General features: G+C 37.5%; 4 protein-coding genes and 2 long non-coding RNA genes across 8 annotated transcripts; 3 read left to right on the top strand and 3 right to left on the bottom strand.

Moving 5' to 3' along the window:
- The first annotated feature begins 888 nt into the window (after positions 1–888).
- LOC116300508 (uncharacterized) lies at positions 889–3,363 on the top strand. Its single transcript, XM_031709387.2, has 4 exons — positions 889–953; positions 1,625–1,694; positions 1,877–2,158; positions 2,326–3,363. The coding sequence occupies exons 2-4, from the start codon at positions 1,649–1,651 to the stop codon at positions 2,922–2,924; spliced, it is 927 nt and encodes a 308-aa protein (XP_031565247.1). The 5' UTR covers positions 889–953; positions 1,625–1,648; the 3' UTR covers positions 2,925–3,363.
- LOC116300506 (uncharacterized) lies at positions 3,190–7,079 on the bottom strand. Its single transcript, XM_031709383.2, has 4 exons — positions 6,837–7,079; positions 5,491–6,093; positions 4,447–4,989; positions 3,190–4,201 (listed from the first exon to the last, which is right to left on the bottom strand). The coding sequence occupies exons 1-4, from the start codon at positions 7,033–7,035 to the stop codon at positions 3,567–3,569; spliced, it is 1,980 nt and encodes a 659-aa protein (XP_031565243.2). The 5' UTR covers positions 7,036–7,079; the 3' UTR covers positions 3,190–3,566.
- A 3,075-nt stretch (positions 7,080–10,154) lies between these two features.
- Positions 10,155–12,317, bottom strand: LOC148906534 (uncharacterized). The gene is made up of 4 exons (XR_016121355.1): positions 12,219–12,317; positions 12,091–12,115; positions 11,625–11,724; positions 10,155–10,526 (listed from the first exon to the last, which is right to left on the bottom strand). It is a non-coding gene; the product is annotated as an uncharacterized LOC148906534 (long non-coding RNA).
- A 1,602-nt stretch (positions 12,318–13,919) lies between these two features.
- LOC148906533 (uncharacterized) lies at positions 13,920–16,297 on the top strand. 2 transcript variants are annotated; one of them, XM_089038231.1, is made up of 2 exons: positions 13,920–14,216; positions 14,496–16,297. In XM_089038231.1, exons 1-2 carry the CDS (start codon positions 14,201–14,203, stop codon positions 15,491–15,493), a joined length of 1,014 nt encoding a protein of 337 aa, XP_088894357.1. In that variant the 5' UTR covers positions 13,920–14,200; the 3' UTR covers positions 15,494–16,297. The 2 variants fall into 2 exon arrangements, with proteins under 2 accessions (XP_088894357.1, XP_088894356.1); XM_089038230.1 differs by having other exon boundaries at positions 14,417–16,297.
- Positions 15,300–20,129, bottom strand: LOC148906531 (uncharacterized). Of its 2 annotated transcripts, XR_016121372.1 has the most exons (4): positions 19,926–20,129; positions 19,174–19,424; positions 17,193–18,393; positions 15,300–17,001 (listed from the first exon to the last, which is right to left on the bottom strand). XR_016121372.1 is itself a non-coding variant. In XM_089038229.1 (2 exons), the coding sequence occupies exon 2, from the start codon at positions 16,932–16,934 to the stop codon at positions 15,819–15,821; it is 1,116 nt and encodes a 371-aa protein (XP_088894355.1). In that variant the 5' UTR covers positions 16,935–17,001; positions 17,193–18,162; the 3' UTR covers positions 15,300–15,818. The 2 variants fall into 2 exon arrangements, 1 of the variants encoding a protein (XP_088894355.1); XM_089038229.1 differs by lacking the exons at positions 19,174–19,424; positions 19,926–20,129 and having other exon boundaries at positions 17,193–18,162.
- Positions 18,390–19,290, top strand: LOC148906532 (uncharacterized). The gene is made up of 3 exons (XR_016121373.1): positions 18,390–18,515; positions 18,990–19,099; positions 19,186–19,290. It is a non-coding gene; the product is annotated as an uncharacterized LOC148906532 (long non-coding RNA).
- Positions 20,130–20,196: the final 67 nt, after the last annotated feature.

Below are 20,196 nucleotides of genomic sequence, written 5' to 3'. Positions count from 1 at the left end.
TCCACTCCAGTATTTCCATAGCGTTTTTGTCCGTCCATTGGAAAATATTTAAATCTTAAAGTTTCAACATTACTTGGGAGACTGGCTTTTACATCGTTTTCAAAAATAATGCTTTACTTTGTTTCAATTCATCTCAGCTATAATTCAGTTTATTTTTGTTTAACCGACCAAATACACGTTTGTTTTTTACTTTTTTTATGAAGTATGACGTCATAAATTACGTAAGGTGATGACGTCACCACATCACAAAACTATCCATTTCACAAATTGTTTCTATCAAGGGCATTAGGACACCGAATGTGGTTGGATTTCTTTAGGTTTTTTTTTTCCTTTCGATTATTTGAATTAAATTAACTTTATACTTGTTTGACTTATCTTGTGTCCGTGTTCCTTCGTTCGCTGTCAGAATGCAGACGTTTTCATTCCAAAGGTCAAACGGTTTGAATAGCCTATGAGCGTTACTTCTTTAACGGCCGTTCCGTACTTGACTCTGTTTGTACTATACCAACAACAACGCGACCGCGCGATGTTCCTTACGTCAGTAATATTCAACCGTCCTTAGAATACTGTTTGCGAAATGAAATGTAACTTTTCTACCTCAACGATCAGACAGTTACAGTTCAAAAATATTAATATCGGCCAGTAGGTCATTTTATACGGTGGCCCACAAGTCTCACGGCAAAACAAAAACTCACGGCAAAACAAACTAAACTCACGGCAAAACAAACTAAACTCACGGCAAAAGGCAATAAATTCACGGCAAAATAAACTTAACTCTTCTCCCCAAGCCCCCCCAAAACCCACAAGGAACGCCTGGCTACGCAGGCTATATGTCAAGGGTCACGTGAATTGACATTAGGCTAATTGACAGTAAGCTAATTTATTCGCAATGCGATTACCATCGACTCAGCCGAGCGAAAATCTTTAAACGTTTTACGTTTTTACCCACTAAGGTAAGTATCCCTTGTTGGAAATATTTATGACTATATAGTGATACAAATGTCAGTTTATAAAGTGAGGTCAGTAGCATCGTCAAACTGATTATAACCGAAACCATAGTTATATTACTATGCTGAGACTATAAAGTGCACGCCATATGTCTGATCTTTAAGAACAATTACCAGCCATTTACGACGCTTAAAAGTAGTTGTTATCAACTATCTAGTTATAAAAAAGGCTAAGAATTCAATCGGGCATGTATCAAACGAAGACGCGTAGAGATATATGTTGTTGTTCTCGAAGTTCTCCAGTAATATCCACTATTTTGTACGAGATATCAGCAAAATAAGCTGCAATAAGACAAATCAGGTTTTATTTAATTATGGCGTGCATTCTAGGCTAGCTAGTTCTTTGATTTATCATTTATTTACCATGAATTCGTGAAAAATACGCAATACATTACTTGACTTGAGAAAGTATTGATACTCAAAGTGGTCTTGTCCTTAGTAGAAAGTACAAGTTACCTCACTGGAGAATGCACTGTGGCAAATCTGTCTGGCTAAAACGATTTATACAATGTCACACAATCATTGATAACGCCATATATTTATTTATATATCAATATTGATCGGTATGGCATGATACCCAAGTCGATTTTTTCATTTCAAAACATTTATGTTGTTAGAAATCTAAATCTCAAGTGAACAAAATGGACAGGAAAGTTCAAGTTGAAGAATTTTTTTGCGATAATGAGGGTAGGTTCTTGTTGTGTAGAAGCTAATTCTTCTTGTCATTGCCCTCATGTCCTTGTCCTTGTCTACGTCTTTTTCATATTCATTCCTTTCTTTGCTTCCTTTATCCTTCCTTTTTTTTCTTAAGTTGACTCTCTTGTATTTATTTTAGTTTAAACTTACGATATTTACCACCCATTCGCTAGAATCGAGCGGCGAAAAGGCAAACCTCGATCAGGAAAATGCAGCAATCGAACACGAGTTTTCGAGTCCCTGGGACGACAATGACCTCATTCTTGTTGTCGAGGACCAGAAACTCCACGTTCATCGCTCCATCCTCAAGATGACGTCACCAGTGTTCAAAGCCATGCTTTCATCCAACTTCAAAGGAAAAGATGCCAATGAAATAACCTTGCCAGGGAAGAAAGTTAACGAGTTTGTTGACTTCTTGCGACAGATTTATCCCCTGCTTGATGGCGAAATAACACGTAAGTCTCTTGTTTTACCATAATAACGTTAAGTTAGAATTGCGCCGTTTTCTGATTGGCTCCCAACTATCAAAGATGAGTGAAACCTTCAAACAACTTAACTTTAGGCAAAGATTTTTTGTTCTTGGGAGATTTGACAGCGAATTTTATTTTTCTTTCGTTGAAAGTGAAGAACATCAAGTACATCTACAGACTTGCAGATGAATACCAGATGGCAAAAGTGATGAAGGACTGCAGAATGTTCTTGTTTTCAGTAACAAAGACAAAAGAGAATACCATAGAAATGTTGATGTTAGCACAAGACATAAAGGCAGAGGAGGCTCGTCAGCAGTGTTATGATGTACTGAAGAAGATGACTTTGACTGAGTTGGAGAGTCTGGAGGGTTTTTCCGAATTAGATAGACAAAGCATGCAGGTGTTAGTTCTACCAAGGGTCAAGCGACTTCAAGAATGCATGAAACGAATTCTTCCCGAGTTTTTAGGCTCATTGGATGCATTGGTGTATTTATGGTGCCACGATGAAAACAAGTACAAAATGCACGGTGCTCCAAGCACGTGTCCAAAACATCGCATATATTCATCCGGGTCATCTCGCAACATTAATCCTAACCTATATAAACTATATGAAAGAATAAAATGCAACACTTGCAAGGGAATGTTCAGCCAAATGGCAATGAACGCAAAAGGCTATATATCTCCATCTAAAACGTATCTTAGTGAAAACATCGTGAGTATTCTGGAAGAAATCGTGGATCTCACCAAATAACGTTATTAATTAAGCACGTACACGTTAAGAGATCTTAGGCCTAGGGCAAACATCAAATTTTTCATGCACCGAACTCATTAAAAACAATGGATATCAGGTGATAATGAGGCGGCATTCTTTGATGTAATTAAGTTCGGTGCATGGAAAGTTCGACGTTTGCCCTAGGCCTAAGAGGCATAATAGATACGACCGCTATTGCTGCTGCAGTCTACATAATTAATACGTGTATTTTCTTTTTTTAAAGCTGTTATTATTACTTCTGTAGTCAATTTACAACGTAGTCGTTTTTATTAGTTGCAAAATCAATGCAAGATAGGGGCGGATCTAGGAATCTTAGATTTTTAGAAAACATGGCTGCCACTAATATGCAAAAATTTAAAACTGTTTTTTGACTTTTTAAATCTTAATGAGGGTAACATTAAAGCAATTAAAACCAAAATTTTTTCACATCCTTACTTTAAAATGTCTCGTATTACGAGCCTTTCTTTTTCAAACTTTGGTTGAATTTGCTTTTTTCTTGTTCCGTTAGTCACGTTGTGCGATGAAACTAAATCTAACAATTTTTAAAACATCAAATGTTCGCGATGCAAGATTTCAGTTCAACCCAAGATATTTTAGCACTAATGCAATTCATTAGAAGAGTTAAGAAGAAGGCTTTAACTTTATCTCAGAATATTTCAGTGAGAGATCGCTTCTAAAGTCAGACCATGCGATTCCTTGGTTGTCATTAACCCGACCAAGATATTTACCATTGAGATTTGATTCGTGGCATGAATTATACCACCACGCACCCTTCCACTGGTGAGCACAATTACCATTAACATGGTCTAGATCGTTTTCATTATCTTTGGTAGTGAAAGCCATACTATTATGGTAACTTAAGGAGTCACCGGCCGTACCAGAATACGAGGTGACACTCAACCTGTACTTTGAACCTTCAGAACCAACACTAAAACTACCATATTTGGCATATACTTTCACTCCGTCCCAGTCTTCCAGTTCGACGTGTAACATCGACGCTGTTCGTGACGTCAGTCGGTGAATCTTGTCATTACCCAGCCAAAACTCGCCATGCAGGTTTCCAAAACCTGTTTTGTATTCATCCCAGGTACGATAAAAGTCTACTGATCCATCTTGTCTTCTCTGGAACACAGTCCACCCCCCTCCGTCTGTTGTCATGTCACAGTAGACTTGGAAAGGACCAGTACTGTCAGGATAAATTGTGTAGACACCATTCTGTCTTACTCCTGATTTATAGATCTCTGAACAATCTGCAGCTAAAATATAAATGACCAAAATTGTTAGTGTTGATGAAAAATTATTTACCAGCTTACCAAGTTGAACCGGTTACAAATCGGCATTCTTTGTACTTGTCGTTCGGCTTTGGAAAAGGTCAAAAATCCATCCAATTTAAACGCAAGATTCATAAGATTTACCAGGTAACGAACAAATCACGCGATACCTTTTTGGTTCAAATTACATTTTTATTAATCTGATGAGTCCAAAGGTGTTCCATACTTACCTCTTATCACAGTGACTTGTGTAGCAGCTTCTACACTACTCACACCAGCACTTGTAGCATTACAGATATACACCCCAGAATCTTCTATCTCTGCACGTCTGATGGTCAGCGTTCCTCCTCTCACCTCTGACCTCCTTCCTGGTGGTAGAGTAGCGTTTAGCTTTCTCCATGATATCCTTGGTGCTGGATCACTTCTCGCTGTGCAATTCAACGAGAATGATTCGCCAACAGTAGTACGGAAAGACGTCGGTGGCTTTTTTACAAAAGTAGGAAGTTTCACTATGATTAATTGTACTGTCCTAGATGTTGAGCCGAGAACATTTTCAGCTTGACAAATGTATGTGTCCGAGTCATTTCTCCTTACTTTCAACAATGACAACTTTCCACCATTAGTTATTGTTCGAGCTTTCGGCAATGGTTTTGAAGCCCTTGACCATGAGATGTTAGGACTAGGGAAACCAGTCACCAGACATTCTGGTAGAGTGACGTTGTTTCCTTCCTTTTCAAAAATCTGGTCACCGTGGATCAAAATTCCTGGACGAACTGAAAGGTGAGCGATATATAGTAAATAAACTTTAAATCTTTTTTTTTTTTCTTTTTTTTTTGTAGGACTGAATGGGAGTAGACTATGAAGAGGCTGTTGGGGAAAGGGGACGGGAGCGGAGAAGGATATAAAAAGGGGAGCTCTCGCTTTATGGGGTCCCTCCCGAGAGCCTGCTCACAGGTCAAAATGCTAGAAACTTTTGGATATGAACCGCGGCTAAATAAAGGCTGCCTAACTTAAGTAAACATCGACCATTTAACTGTTAAATAGGAAGAGCCTGGAACAACGTTCTTTCACTACCGTTAATAATGAAAGTTTACCATTCCATACGAATATAAAATCGTGTAGTCCCAGTATAGGAAGTGAAACATGCAATCAATTGGGACGAAAGTTCTGTTTTCTTCGCCAGTCACAAAATTTGTATGTTTCAAGTTTTATAAAATGTATATGTTTATATTGTGACAAATAAACTAAACTAAACTACACTACACTACACTTACATTGTACAGTGATGCGTACAGTCTGTTGTGCCGTGCCAAGTAGGTTTCTAGCATGACATTTGTACGATCCCGTGTCACTGGGAGTCACGTTAGGAATCACTAGCTTATCATCACCAGTCAGCTGGGAACTGTTACCTACTTTATTCCAACCAATCACGGGCTTGGGATTACCACTGACCCAGCACTTTAAGATTGCCGTCTGACCTTCGTTAACAACCAATGAGGAAGGAGAAATGATGACGTCAGGTGACGTTATTGATCGACCTGGGTCCCCTTTAGATCCCCGCATGCCTCGCGGCCCTTGAACTCCTCTGTTGCCTTTCTCTCCCTTTGGACCAAGTGGACCCATAATGCCTTGCTTTCCAAAGCGACCTGGCATTCCCATATCTCCTTTCGGTCCTCTCTTTCCTCTACGACCCCGATGACCAGGCCTTCCAGGTGGACCGGGAGGGCCTGCACGACAATGTTTATCAGTCATCGTAACAGCACAAAAGCGTAATGCAAACCTTTGGATTCTTTCTAGCTCTCTCACTATCTTTGAAGACGAAACGTTTACATTGATGGTTTGATGTCGACGAATTCTACTTGTTTCCTGTCCTTCGTCTATGATCGTTATTTTAAACCAAAAAAAATACGTAAAAAAACATTATAAATAGGAAAGCGAAAGCAGAACGTAGCAAAATATATTGACGATGGAGCAGTGTTTTTAGTAACATATACAGTTTGAGTGGTCGTGTTGTATCCGAATATCGGATACAACACGGAAACGAATACTGTAGATTACTTATCAAACGTCTAGGTTAGTTCCTTTGTGTTTCACTAAAATTTTCAAGATAAAAGTGAATCTGGCCAAGAAAATCCATCTTAAAGTTTATACAAATGAACAGGATTCTGTATCTGATTTACAAAACTCTTCACGGTCGTGATTTCTGTTGTGTTTTCCTCATGAATTATTAATGCATTTGATAATATGCGTTGGAAACGATACGGCAAATAAGTTGGTAGCTGTTCTGTAGTCGTACCGTATGTTACCGTAACAGTAACTACGCGTTGTGATTGGGTGGATTAGTAGACGACAACGAGAAGCCATTTCATCTACGTGATGTAAATCAGTACGGTATGTTTTAAAACAGCTTTACTTTATAAAGTAAGATAAGGTAAGATTTAAAAGGTTAAATTAAGTAATATAATATCTCTAGCTAAAAAGTTGAGAAACTTCATCAGAATGGCACAATTATATACACGAGAGTCGCTTAGGCATTAGATACGCTTTACCATCGATGAGGGAAAGCCATCACTAAGTGATCAATCGTATTTATTGGAAGTATGAACGAATGCAGTCTCACCATTTTGAGCGTTGCTTGTCGTGCTCTCGACGTGTTGTCGTCTCTTGGTCTGCACTGTAGATTCAAGTTCTCGTATTCTGCTCACATGGTTCTTCAAGAGTAACTCAACTCTGATAAATTCCCCCAAACACAACAGCACAACAATAAATGATACTATCATGCTTGATGACGGCCATGAGCTACGCTTGGTACCCGCCATCTCAGTTGGACTAGAATCTTGACCTTTGAAAGCAAGTCACACAAAATGAGCTAAATATGCTAAAACGCATCCCCGCAATCGTTCCATGTTTATTATGATTGGATCAGTCAGGTTGATTAACGTAAAGAAAGGAAAGGAAGTTGAGGTCACTCATGTAGATGTGACGTAAGATAAGGTAAGGTTAGATTTAAAAAAAGGCAAGGCAAGGCAAGGCAAGGCAAGGCAAGGCAAGGCAAGGCAAGGCAAGGCAAGGCAAGGCAAGGCAAGGCAAGGCAAGGCAAGGCAAGGCAAGGCAAGGCAAGGCAAGGCAAGGCAAGGCGAGGCGAGGCGAGGCGAGGCGAGGCGAGGCGAGGCAAGGCAAAGACGGTCCGTTAGCACTACTTCACACGCTTCAAAAGGTCGGTTGGTTACCACTAGTTCACACGCTTCAAAAGGACGGTCGGTTACAACTAGTTCACACGCTTCAAAAGAACGGTCGGTTACCACTACTTCACACGCTTCAAAAGGACGGTCGGTTACCACTACTTCACACGCTTCAAAAGGACGGTCGGTTACCACTAGTTCACACGCTTCAAAAGGACGGTTAGCACTAGTTCACCCGCTTCAAAAGGACGGTTAGAACTAGTTCATACGCTTCAAAAGGACGGTTAGCCCTAGTTCATACGCTTCAAAAGGACGGTTAGCACTAGTTCACACGCTTCAAAAGGACGGTTATCACTAGTTCACACGCTTCAAAAGGACGGTTATCACTAGTTCACACGCTTCAAAAGGACGGTTAGAACTAGTTCATACGCTTCAAAAGGACGGTTAGCACTAGTTCACACGCTTCAAAAGGACGGTTAGCACTAGTTCACACGCTTCAAAAGGACGGTTAGAATTAGTTCATACGCTTCAAAAGGACGGTTATCACTAGTTCATATATACGCTTCAAAAGGACGGTTATCACTAGTTCACACGCTTCAAAAGGACGGTTAGCACTAGTTCACACGCTTCAAAAGGACGGTTAGCACTAGTTCACACGCTTCCAAAGGACGGTCGGTTAGCACTACTTCACACGCTTCAAAAGGACGGTTAGCACTAGTTCACACGCTTCAAAAGGAAGGACGGTTAGCACTAGTTCACACGCTTCAAAAGGACGGTTAGCACTAGTTCACACGCTTCAAAAGGACGGTTATCACTAGTTCACACGCTTCAAAAAGACGGTTATCACTAGTTCACACGCTTCAAAAGGACGGTTAGAACTAGTTCATACGCTTCAAAAGGACGGTTAGAACTAGTTCACACGCTTCAAAAGGACGGTTATCACTAGTTCACACGCTTCAAAAGGACGGTTAGAATTAGTTCATACGCTTCAAAAGGACGGTTAGCACTAGTTCACACGCTTCAAAAGGACGGTCAGTTAGCACTACTTCACACGCTTCAAAAGGACGGTTAGAATTAGTTCATACGCTTCAAAAGGACGGTTAGCACTAGTTCACACGCTTCAAAAGGACGGTCAGTTAGCACTACTTCACACGCTTCAAAAGAACGGTTAACACTACTTCACACGCTTCAAAAGAACGGTCGGTTAGCACTAGTTCACACGCTTCAAAAGGACGGTTAGCACTAGTTCACACGCTTCAAAAGGACGGTTAGAACTAGTTCATACGCTTCAAAAGGACGGTTAGCCCTAGTTCATACGCTTCAAAAGGACGGTTAGCACTAGTTCACACGCTTCAAAAGGACGGTTATCACTAGTTCACACGCTTCAAAAGGACGGTTTTCACTAGTTCACACGCTTCAAAAGGACGGTTTTCACTAGTTCACACGCTTCAAAAGGACGGTTAGAACTAGTTCATACGCTTCAAAAGGACGGTTAGCACTAGTTCACACGCTTCAAAAGGACGGTTAGCACTAGTTCACACGCTTCAAAAGGACGGTTAGAATTAGTTCATACGCTTCAAAAGGACGGTTATCACTAGTTCATACGCTTCAAAAGGACGGTTATCACTAGTTCACACGCTTCAAAAGGACGGTTAGAACTAGTTCACACGCTTCAAAAGGACGGTTAGCACTAGTTCACACGCTTCAAAAGGACGGTTAGCACTAGTTCACACGCTTCAAAAGGACGGTTAGCACTAGTTCACACGCTTCAAAAAGACGGTTATCACTAGTTCACACGCTTCAAAAGGACGGTTAGAACTAGTTCATACGCTTCAAAAGGACGGTTAGAACTAGTTCACACGCTTCAAAAGGACGGTTATCACTAGTTCACACGCTTCAAAAGGACGGTTAGAACTAGTTCATACGCTTCAAAAGGACGGTTAGCACTAGTTCACACGCTTCAAAAGGACGGTCAGTTAGCACTACTTCACACGCTTCAAAAGGACGGTTGGCACTAGTTCACACGCTTCAAAAGGACGGTCGGTTAGCACTAGTTCACACGCTTCAAAAGGAAGGACGGTTACCACTAGTTCACACGCTTCAAAAGGACGGTTAGCACTAGTTCACACGCTTCAAAAGGACGGTTAGCACTAGTTCACACGCTTCAAAAGGACGGTCGGTTAGCACTACTTCACACGCTTCAAAAGGACGGTCAGTTAGCACTAGTTCACACGCTTCAAAAGGACGGTTAGCACTAGTTCACACGCTTCAAAAGGACGGTTAGCAAGAACTAGTTCACACGCTTCAAAAGGACGGTTAGCACTAGTTCACACGCTTCAAAAGGACGGTTAGCACTAGTTCACACGCTTCAAAAGGACGGTTAGCATGAACTAGTTCACACGCTTCAAAAGGACGGTTAGCACTAGTTCACACGCTTCAAAAGGACGGTTAGCACTAGTTCACACGCTTCAAAGGGACGGTTGGTTACCACTATTTAGTTCATTAGTTCCTTTTGAAGCGTGTGAATTAGTGATAACCGAAAGGAAAGGAAAGGAAAGGAAAGGGAATTAAAGAAACTACAAGGGTGAAGCAGAAGGACGGTTTGAGATGGCGCGCACCTAGTATGTATTCTATTAAGTATTTTACTTGTATTTATTGATATGTAATATCATATATTAATATAAAAACAGAAAGAAAATGTAGGTCAAATATCATTCGATTCCCATAAAGAAAAAATGGAAAAGAATGGTAGTATATCAGTAAAAGGTACTACTTTATTTGTATTAGCTTATTCATTACATACTAAAAGTCATACGTTTATCAACTTTAATTTTTAAGTTGACTTTCTTAAAAAAGAAAAAAGAAAAAAAGAAAATAAAGAAAAAGAAAAAAGAAAAAAAGAAAATAAAGAAAAAGAAAAAAGAAAAAAGAAAAAAAAAAGTTGACTTTCTTTATCTGTCTGTCCTTGTGGAAGATTACGCCTCTTGTTGACGCCATGAATAACAATCACATATTCTCAAAGATTCCTTTGATGTAGCAGTAAGATAAGCAATCGTACTCTGTACTCGTACAGCTTGATACACATTGATCTACATCTCGTACCCTCATCGCCTTTTTCAAGTAAGAATCTAACAAACAAATGAGAAAAAGTGTAAGAAATACAATCCCTTGTTCTTCGTGGTGAGCAGTGTAAGAACAAAATTTCTTGCCTCGCATAAAATATATTTTAAGATAGGAGTCTATATTTATATATCTTCAAAGAAGGGAAGATTGGTGTTGATAAATCCGGGGGGGTTGGGTACTCCCGTATATGGACTATACGAGGATGATTCGCTGAACAGGGTATGGTTTTTGGAGCTTCTTATCATAAACAGGGTATGCAATTTCACTCAAGTTCCAAGTTCTTCCCGAGTTTCCTGTCATATTCAGGGGTTCTACTTTCGTATTGACCGAAACTGGTTATCATGGTCGTAAAAAAACGATACGCGAGATGACATGATAATTGAAACAGGAACTCAGTGCAATAAATCATATCTTTCGTCATAAACAGGGTCCACAAATTTGAGGTTTTTTGTCATAAACAGGGTACCCCTTTCAGAATCCCAGCGGAACATCCCTACCCAAATTCTCGTAGAGTACCCCCCCCCCCCCCCCCCCCGGGTGATAAACATCGAAATGAGGCTAGTTGTTTTCTAAAATTGTGTTGAAAGTGTTGTTGTGTTATATTTTATGGTTATTTTTTGCATCGAAATTTCGGCTAACATTTAGATTAACTAGGAATTTCTTTTGCTGTTTTATGCATTTCATTGTTTTTCGTACTTTGTGACAACTAGCCTCCTTTCCGTGTTTACCATCATCAGTCATATCAGTCCGGGGGGTACTCTTGGCCGTTTAGGGTAGGGACGTGCCGCCGAGCCCTCTGAACCCTGACCCTGTTCCAGAGTAAAAATCGCTGAAATTCATACCCTGTTCCATAGCAAGATCACTGAAAACCCTGTTCCAGAGAGGAGAGAGCGTGATTTCATATACCCTGTTCCAGAGCGAGCGCGATTTAATATACCCTGTTCCAAAGTAGAATCGCTGAAAACCATACCCTATTTGGCGGCACATACCCGTATAGCGAATATAGGGGAATACCCCCCCCCCCCCCCTTCCCTGGGCATATCAGACTGCGAGTTCAGCATTAGATTGATGTTTACATAACCAGTCCTTTTTTTCAAACTTACTGCTGTTAGGCCTCTTTGCTTTCAACAGAACGAAGCCTTCAGATGCAGACAACAGCAACAAAGCAGTAAACACAAACCAAAATGCATTCATGGTTGTCAACTGAAAAGGAAAAGGAAAATGACACTGTTCCATGGCTTTTAAATGGCACATTTAATCAAAATTGGTTCCTAAAATTTTTTACTTATTCATTAATCTTCTCCATTGAAAAAATGATTTGATTGGATAAAAAAAGTTAATTGATTGGATTAGTTGAAACTAAGGTCCAGAATCACTCCAGAATGAATGGCAAACAACAGTTTTCTCCAATTACTGGAAAATTGTAAGAGAAATAGCGTAAAAGAGAACTGAATTTAAAGAATAATTTTTCAAAATTTTCCATCTTTTCAGCAAAAAAATTATTTTAAAAATTTGGCTTTTGTTTTAAAATTTGTTGAACAAATTGTTAATTTTAAGAAGGTTTCTTACCTTAAAGTACTTCTTGAATGGTAAGCTATAAAGAAACAAAATGAAATAAAAAATTAAAGTTTCTCCTAAATGTTGTACAGACAATTTTGAAAGAAAAAAACTCAAAAATTTAGAGTATTCCTACGTACCTCTATCTTCTTCAAATAATTGACTCCAAGTGAATCTCTTTCCACTTGAAGGTGCTTATGTTAGCGTTGGTCTTTTGTGATTGGTCAAACAGGACTGGCTAAAACACATGACAAATTACTTCAAGATCATTGGTGGAAATGGGTTTTTTTTGATAGATGATTGACACTTGGTTTTAATTTACATTGTAGCTTGCAGTATAATGACAGTAACAACAGTTATGATCAATTTAGTTGAATTTTAGTTAAAAATAAATAAAAAATACCTAAAAAAGGAGTTTGCTCTACTGAAAATAATTTAAATTAGCAAAATAAATGTGAAAATCCTCGAAGTAATAGAGTTTTAGTTCTAGGTTGAGGTTGTGTGACATAGCGACAGTAAACAATAAAACAATAGCATTTCCGAAAAGACCCCATAGATTACTGTCGTTTTCCATATTCTGCAAACTAAGACATTCCAACGGCTTGTTGTAATAATAATAATAATAATAATAATTATGATCAATTTAGTTGAATTTTAGTTAAAAATAAATAAAAAATACCTAAAAAAGGAGTTTGCTCTACTGAAAATAATTTAAATTAGCAAAATAAATGTGAAAATCCTCGAAATAATAGAGTTTTAGTTGTAGGTTGAGGTTGTGTGACATAGCGACAGTAAATAATAAAACAATAGCATTTCCAAAAAGACCCCATAGATTACTGTCGTTTTCCATATTCTGCAAACTAAGACATTCCAACAGCTTGTTGTAATAATAATAATAATAATAAAGGTCTTTATTTGAATCGACTTAAAACAAACGTTTAAAGCTTCTGATATTATTAATCAAAAATTATAAATAAATAATAAAAAAATTTCTATATTGTATGTATATGATAAAATTCAAAGAATCAAAAATGGCTAAGCTTGGCCAAGTATAAGTAAATAGACATCTACTAATAAACCATTTCTTGAATCTCTCAGTTTTAACTTTGGGTAAGACAAAGGGATGCCTCCTACGTAGGCCTTAGTAGCCTTTTCCTTCCTGGTGGTAACAAATCAAATAATGATGCATTTTTAGACTTGGTGACATTTAACCACAGTCTGAGCTTTATTACTTAAAAATACTAAAAAAAGAAAGTATCATTGTTGCTGTAAAGATAATGTACTTGTCGTGAAATTGGTTTTTTACTGCCATCGGTCCAGAACATAAAAAGTACAGACTGATTATTTTTGATTGACGACGGCGAAAAACCAAATTTCATCATGCATCTAGCAAGTAGCGAGTTCGCAGAATATGAAAAATCGTAGTAAGAACTGATAGTATTGTACAAATTAATTTGATTCAAAAAGTTGTTTCACTATATATATTTTCAAAACAAAAACGTTTTGTTTTTGAAGTGAAATGCTCCTATAAGCAGTTCTTGTAAGAAACAATAGTATGGTACAAATTAATTTGATTTAAAAAGTTGTTTCACTATATTTTCAAAACAAAAAAAACTGTTTTTGAAGTGAAATGTTCCTATTAGCAGTTCTTGTTTAGACTTGATAAGCAATCTTTTCATTTTTCTATTTTGCTTTTGGTTTGCTTTCTCTCCATCAAATTTGTAATGGTCAGAGTTGGTAATGTTTTGATGGACAAAGAAAATAATAAAAGACAAAAGAGTTCTACATGAATGATGAGTGTTCAAAATACTAAAAAAATATAATAGAATTGTTGTTGTAATAGGCCCTTTGCAGCTAGTGGTCACGTGCTTGGATACCGCTTAGCAACACAAAACTGGAGAGCAAGCCTTCCAGTAAACAAAAGTTGTAATAGGTCAAGCACGCGTGGTTTTATACGATAGTTTCATCGTTCAAAACGCTTAATCCTTTTGCCCTATCTACAAACACAGTAAGATAATCTTAAATTCTCTCCTTTGGACTCGATTTTTGGTTCGAAGTAACGATATTCTTCGCGTTATCGCGAAAAAATTGTCACCGCCGGCCCGCTCGACGGCTGAAAAACATGGCGACTTCGCAAGGTATGTACTTCAAAACTCTCCTTTTTTTTGGTTTCTTTTCAATTATTGGACTTCTAAAATCTCTAAAATAACAGTTTAGATTGTGAATGGTGATCGATTGTAATTGGACGGCATTTTAATGGACGATTTGTTTATTTTTTGTGAGAGTGATTCCACGTCTAAAGTCAAGACTAACCCATGTTTACATATATTCGCTGTAGATGTTAGAACTCCCGACGAGCCATCACATACCAAGAAAAATTCTTCGTACTGATATTTTTATATTTATTTTTGTTTTAGATGAAGTAGAAACTCAAGACATCTCTCATTCCCCATCTACCCAGTATCCTACCCTCACAAAAGAGCACTTTAATGGCTTCCAACCACCTTATCCTCTCTTTACAACCATTCTGCCCAATCAAGATCAACTTGGCAATATCCCATTTGTACAGAGCAAGTTTGGAAATGTCCCAAAAGGCTGTGTCCTGTCATATCAACAAAAGATGTCAACTGACTACATCATAAATGATTTTACTTGCACTTCTTTCCCAGAGCTTCCCCTCTCAAGTGCAGAGGACAGATTTAATAACAATGTGTCAATCTGTCTTGACAGTCGTCAACAATCTATATTTGGAACATTGTCTGTGACAACAGAGTCATCACTGAGAGTGCAGCAGCAAACAGTCACTCAAAGTCAGAGTGATGTATGGCACCTGCTCAGAAAAAAAAGGGTAACAGCAAGCAAATTTGGCATTGTCGCTCGCCGGGTGTCACATTTTGACACCCTTGTCAATCAGCTAAACCCCACCAGATTTGTACAAACTGCAGCAATGAGAAGAGGCATTGAACTTGAACCACATGCTGCCATGGTCTATGCTAGCAATGCAAAGGGTGGAAGAGTAAACCTCTTCCCATCTGGGCTGATTGTCCACCCAAAGTGCCCATGGCTAGGCTGTAGCCCAGACAGGAAAGTTTATGACCTTGATGCCGTAAATAATGGTCAGAATCCCTTTGGCTTGTTAGAAATAAAGGTCGTTAAAGAGGGGGAAACATCATTTGACAATGTGAGGTATCTCACCAAGGACCAGAACACTAACCAGTACAAACTGAAAACAACAGACATTTATTATTACCAGATCCAGTGCCAGCTTGGACTCACAGGATTAGAATGGTGTGATTTTTTCAGTTACATTGACGAAAATTTGTTTGTTTGCTCTAGAATTAATTTTGATTCAGTGTTTTTCCAGCAAGCAAAGGACAAAGTTGATAGTTTTTTCTTCAATTACTATTTACATTAATACACTAAGATTTTTGTTGTTGTTCTCAAACCATGGCCAGATTTCTTATGATAACAAATATTATATTATTTTTATTAATGACAAATCAATTCATAATCTTAATTTATTTTTTATTATATTTATATCATATTAGTATTATATTTATTTGTGCTATTTAGATTTTGTGTTTGTTCATTAGTTTTTTTTTTTGAGTTTTCATTTACAAACAAATTGAAATAGTTACAAAAAGCAATCCAAGACACATGATAAACCAACCTGCATTAAAGATTATCTAATGGGTTATGTAAGCCACATTAATCATACATTCACCAACTTCTTACAGACACTATGCCTCATTATTACCATTGGATAAAATAAGTGGGCCTTGAAAATTTGTAAGGAGGCAGGCTACAGTATATAACTGATTGACTGAACCTAAAGTGGACAATGGCACATCTGAATCAAAAAAGTGGTACTCTTTGACTCTTCTTATTGCCCTCTCGACATGAATTCTAAGACTTGCTAGTGTCTTTGTTTTTTGAACATCTGCGGCAGAGAATTGTTCCTGACTTTCAAGAAACGGAGGAATATTTAACTCTACCCGCTTCTCCCTAAGTAAATCTTCAATGTCAAACCCTTTGTCTGCCATGACTGAATCACCAGGTTCTAACAAATCTAGAATGCCGCTGCACCTTGTGATTTCCTTATCACTAATCCCCCCTGTGTAAAGGCTAGAAACGAAGCTAATAGCTCCATTAGGGGTAATGCCTATCAAACCCTTGAGTGTAGTATTACTCTTATAACTAGAATAAAGCTGCGACTGAAGTAGTAGGGAGGTAGGTGTTTGAACAAAAATCTCTGTACAATCTAAAATGACACGTGTGCTTGCATAAAGCTTTTTAAAACCTTCTGGCATAAACCTATCAACATCTTGCCTTGAAGGCCAGATCACTTGACTACCAAGAAGAAAATACAAAAAATTAGTCCATGTGATCAATTTCCTGCAAACTGACGATTTATGTATTCGGAACCTATGAGCTAAATCCTGTCCGAATAGACCTAGTTTGAGGCGTACACAAAACATAAACAATTCATCCACAAGAAGCATATTTCTTGAGTCTGGTCTACTTTCTCTTTCTCCAGAGGCATAACAATATGTCATTTGTGCAGCACATGGCTGCAAAAACTTAAAAAAGAACTGAATATGTAAATAGGATGGGAAACCTGTATAAAATCTTATGATCTCATTGTCTGTGCCAAATCTCTCAAGCCCAAATTTATTAAGTGCTAATTGTTCTGCAGCTTGCCTCTTAATGTCCTCAATTTCTTTTGCAGCTTCAACTTTAACCCTTTTTATTTCAGTGAGGGCAGCTGCAGTTTCATTTCTACTTTGTTCAAGTTGCTTTTGTGCATCTTGGAACTGTGCTCTGAGTGACTGGACTTGTGCTTGTAGGTCATCCATGCTGAAGGTTGTAGAAGTGCTGGGACTATTATCTTCATTGTCATCACTTTCATCTGTCTGAGTGTCTCTGTAAAAAGGTTTTGAAATTATGATGACACTCAGTTCACACTCAGTTCACACTAAATAAAAAATTATAAAAGACTAAATTATTAAAATTATAAAATTATTTTGGTTTAAACCAAAATAAACATCAAGTACAATTCCATCAGTCAAGTCTAAATGAAATGTATTGAAGTAGAAATGTGTGATATTCATTACCTATCTACTTGTCGAATTATCTTTCTTCTTGCTTTGGATTTGGTTGACCAGTCAAAGATTGATGGTACAGCTTCTCTTTTTAGCAACTGACGTCCAGAATCAGTGGGAGGATTGTAATCTTCCTCAGTGAAGTGTTTTGAGCACACTCTGGTACTTTTGTTAACCTATTATAAATCAAATGTCCTTTTAATAACAATGTAACTGTATTCAACTATTTTTATCTTCATTACAGTTTTTTAAAGATCAACATACTACTACTTAGATACGCTTGGTCAGAAAATGAAATCAAAATGAGACGTTACGTAAATGTTTGTAGCTCAAAGCTGAAGTAAAAGTTGGAGCTGACTAATATGGAAAAGGAAAGATGAACAAAACTATTAGAAAAGATTAAAGTAAATGCCAAAAGTTTGAAATTTTGTTGTCTACTTTCACAAAAAAAGTTACATTTACCATGCACTGTTTAATGAACTGTTTAAAAAACTTTATCAGTTTTTAGACCTGATAAAACACGATGTGCGAGTTTATTGAACAGCTTAAAAACCTGATGATGTATGTTCTCATATTGTACCGAATTCTTTACGAAATGAACCAAGTTTGATAGAGAAAATCCAAGTTAAAGTTTATGCAAATGAAGACGAATCTATATCAGATATAAAACCTCCTTCACGGTCATGATTTCTATTGTGTTTCCTTCATGAATTATTACTGAGGTTTTTAAGGTTAGTTAATGAGGGGGAATTTCCATCTACTCAAAAATTAATTTTGAAGGGACTTTGATTAGCTCTGGAACAAGAAAATATATTTCTTTCCCAAAACATTATTTTATTTATATCCATCTATATTGACAAAAAAAATTATACATGTAATAAAACAACCCCAACACTACTAAGAAAGCATTTTCAATGATGGTATATGGATGCTTTTTGTATGAAATATTACACTTTAAGATCTGAAAATAAAGGGGTAAGAGTTACAGAGGAATTAAAACTAAATAGATAGCTATTTTTCATATCTATTTTTCCATTTGACATTATTTCTTTTTATGTGAAGTATGGTAGTTTTTAATTTCTGGTTCCTCCTCACAGTTCATGGCCACTGGTACCCCTCCTGATTCTGGTACATGTAACTGGATGTCAGGGGAAGGAGAGGAAGTAGATAGGAAGTAGAAGAGAAGCAGTTTGAATCCTTAATGGTCCATTACCTTAGTAGAATCAAACAAAAGAAGAAGAAAATGAAAATGAGGCATAGAAGTGTGAGTGGGAAGAAAGATGTCAGAGATATGAATATTCAGAGTAGAGACATACTGATATGCGGAGGGGAGGGGTAAGTATGTATTTACTTGTCATCATGATTCATCATCATCATCATCATCATGAATCATCATCATCATCATCATCCTCATCATCATCATCATCATCACCACCATCATCATCATCATGAATCATCATTAATGATCATCACCATCATTATCATCAATATCATAATCATTATAATCATGGCAGTGGGGTACAGATATTATAACCACTAGATAATGAGAAGCACGGGTGGCGTAGTGGTGGAAGCGCTCGCCTCTCACCAATGCGACCCGGGTTCGAGTCCCACTGTATGTGTCGTATGTGAGTAGAGTTGTTTGTTGGTTCTCTTCTGTGCTTTGAGGGTTTCCTGGGTTCATTGGTTTTCCTCCCTCTGCAAAAATCAACTTCTAAATTCCAATTGGAATTACAGTGGATGAAGAGCCACTCTGTGGAAATGCCACTGCTAAATCCTTTTTATTTTTTATTATTTTTTATTTAATAGTTTCCAAATGCAAAGTATCTCTCCTACATCATCATACTATTCAAGAGGTGGACTGGAGTGGATATACGTTATAAGAAGATTATACATCACCTTATAATTTTATAAGAACAGTAAGTAAAAGACATACTAAATATCCAATTTTTCAAGTAATGTCCATTGTTTTTAAATCATTACAATCACATACCTTCTTATTCAGATGTCATATCATCTCCACAAAGTAAACCATCCATCGCCAGCCACAAGCAGAATAGAAGGTTAGAATACAACTTCATTGAATCATTCATTATCACTATCATTCCAGTATCACCTTCCCAATCTTTCAGTGTCGATAAAGATCTTCTGTCAGTTGGATGGGGGGACTTGTTTTTCATTGTCTGTGTTGAGTACATCTTTTTCAAGTTCTTCAACATTTATATTTTTTTCTTTTATTGCTTTCTAAGAAAGGAAATGAAGAGCAAATAGTATTATTAAAGGCAACATACTTTTTCCATATTTACAGCTGTAATACCCGAAGCAATAGTCTCCTTTGCATCGACATTATGAGTGTTACTGTAGATGTAATTTCCTTCATATTTCATAAATGCAGGGCTTTTTAAAATGTACAAAATTGCCCAATATCACTATCGTGTCACAGCTCGTTTATGAGGGGGACAGAATGGTAAAGACAACAAACAAACATAAGTTGACCCACCCACCCCCACCACTTACAGACACACAGACACACTACAGAATATTGAGCTAGTAATATCAGCATTCATAAATTCTTTATCAATTAAACTGTTACAATAATACTACAGAATTTTAAACAAACAACTTCAACGTCATGTTAACAAAAATTTCACAAACTAAAAAAATAAACTCTGATACTGCATGCTACTAAAATAGATATTATATATCATTGATAATAGCAAATTAATAATATCCATGGATCCCTACCATCACACATGCTTTGTAATCTTGGAACAGTTCTTTACAAGGATCTGTCAGACGATCTCCTTTCAAGAAATGGTCCGTGTACCATGCGTTAAAGCAAGCATCGTATTCCTTCTTAAGGTTATTGCATTCTTTTCCAACACTATTCATAACTTTTTTTAAAATCTCGAGGTTCTACTCAATAAATGTGGTTCTTGATCGGCCTGAGCCCATAGTATTAGTGGTCAGCGGTTAATCTAGGTGAGCCCGCAGTATTTTATACTCAGCTGTTACT

Source organism: Actinia tenebrosa, unplaced genomic scaffold (genome assembly GCF_029948245.1).
Source record: "Actinia tenebrosa isolate PJP-AT-01 unplaced genomic scaffold, QUT_ActTen_1.0 PGA_scaffold5__44_contigs__length_20552954, whole genome shotgun sequence".
NCBI classification, from domain to species: Eukaryota; Metazoa; Cnidaria; class Anthozoa; order Actiniaria; family Actiniidae; genus Actinia; species Actinia tenebrosa.
The sequence above is the reverse complement of the archived record's forward strand: the minus strand, read 5'-3'. Positions and strand labels throughout refer to the sequence as shown.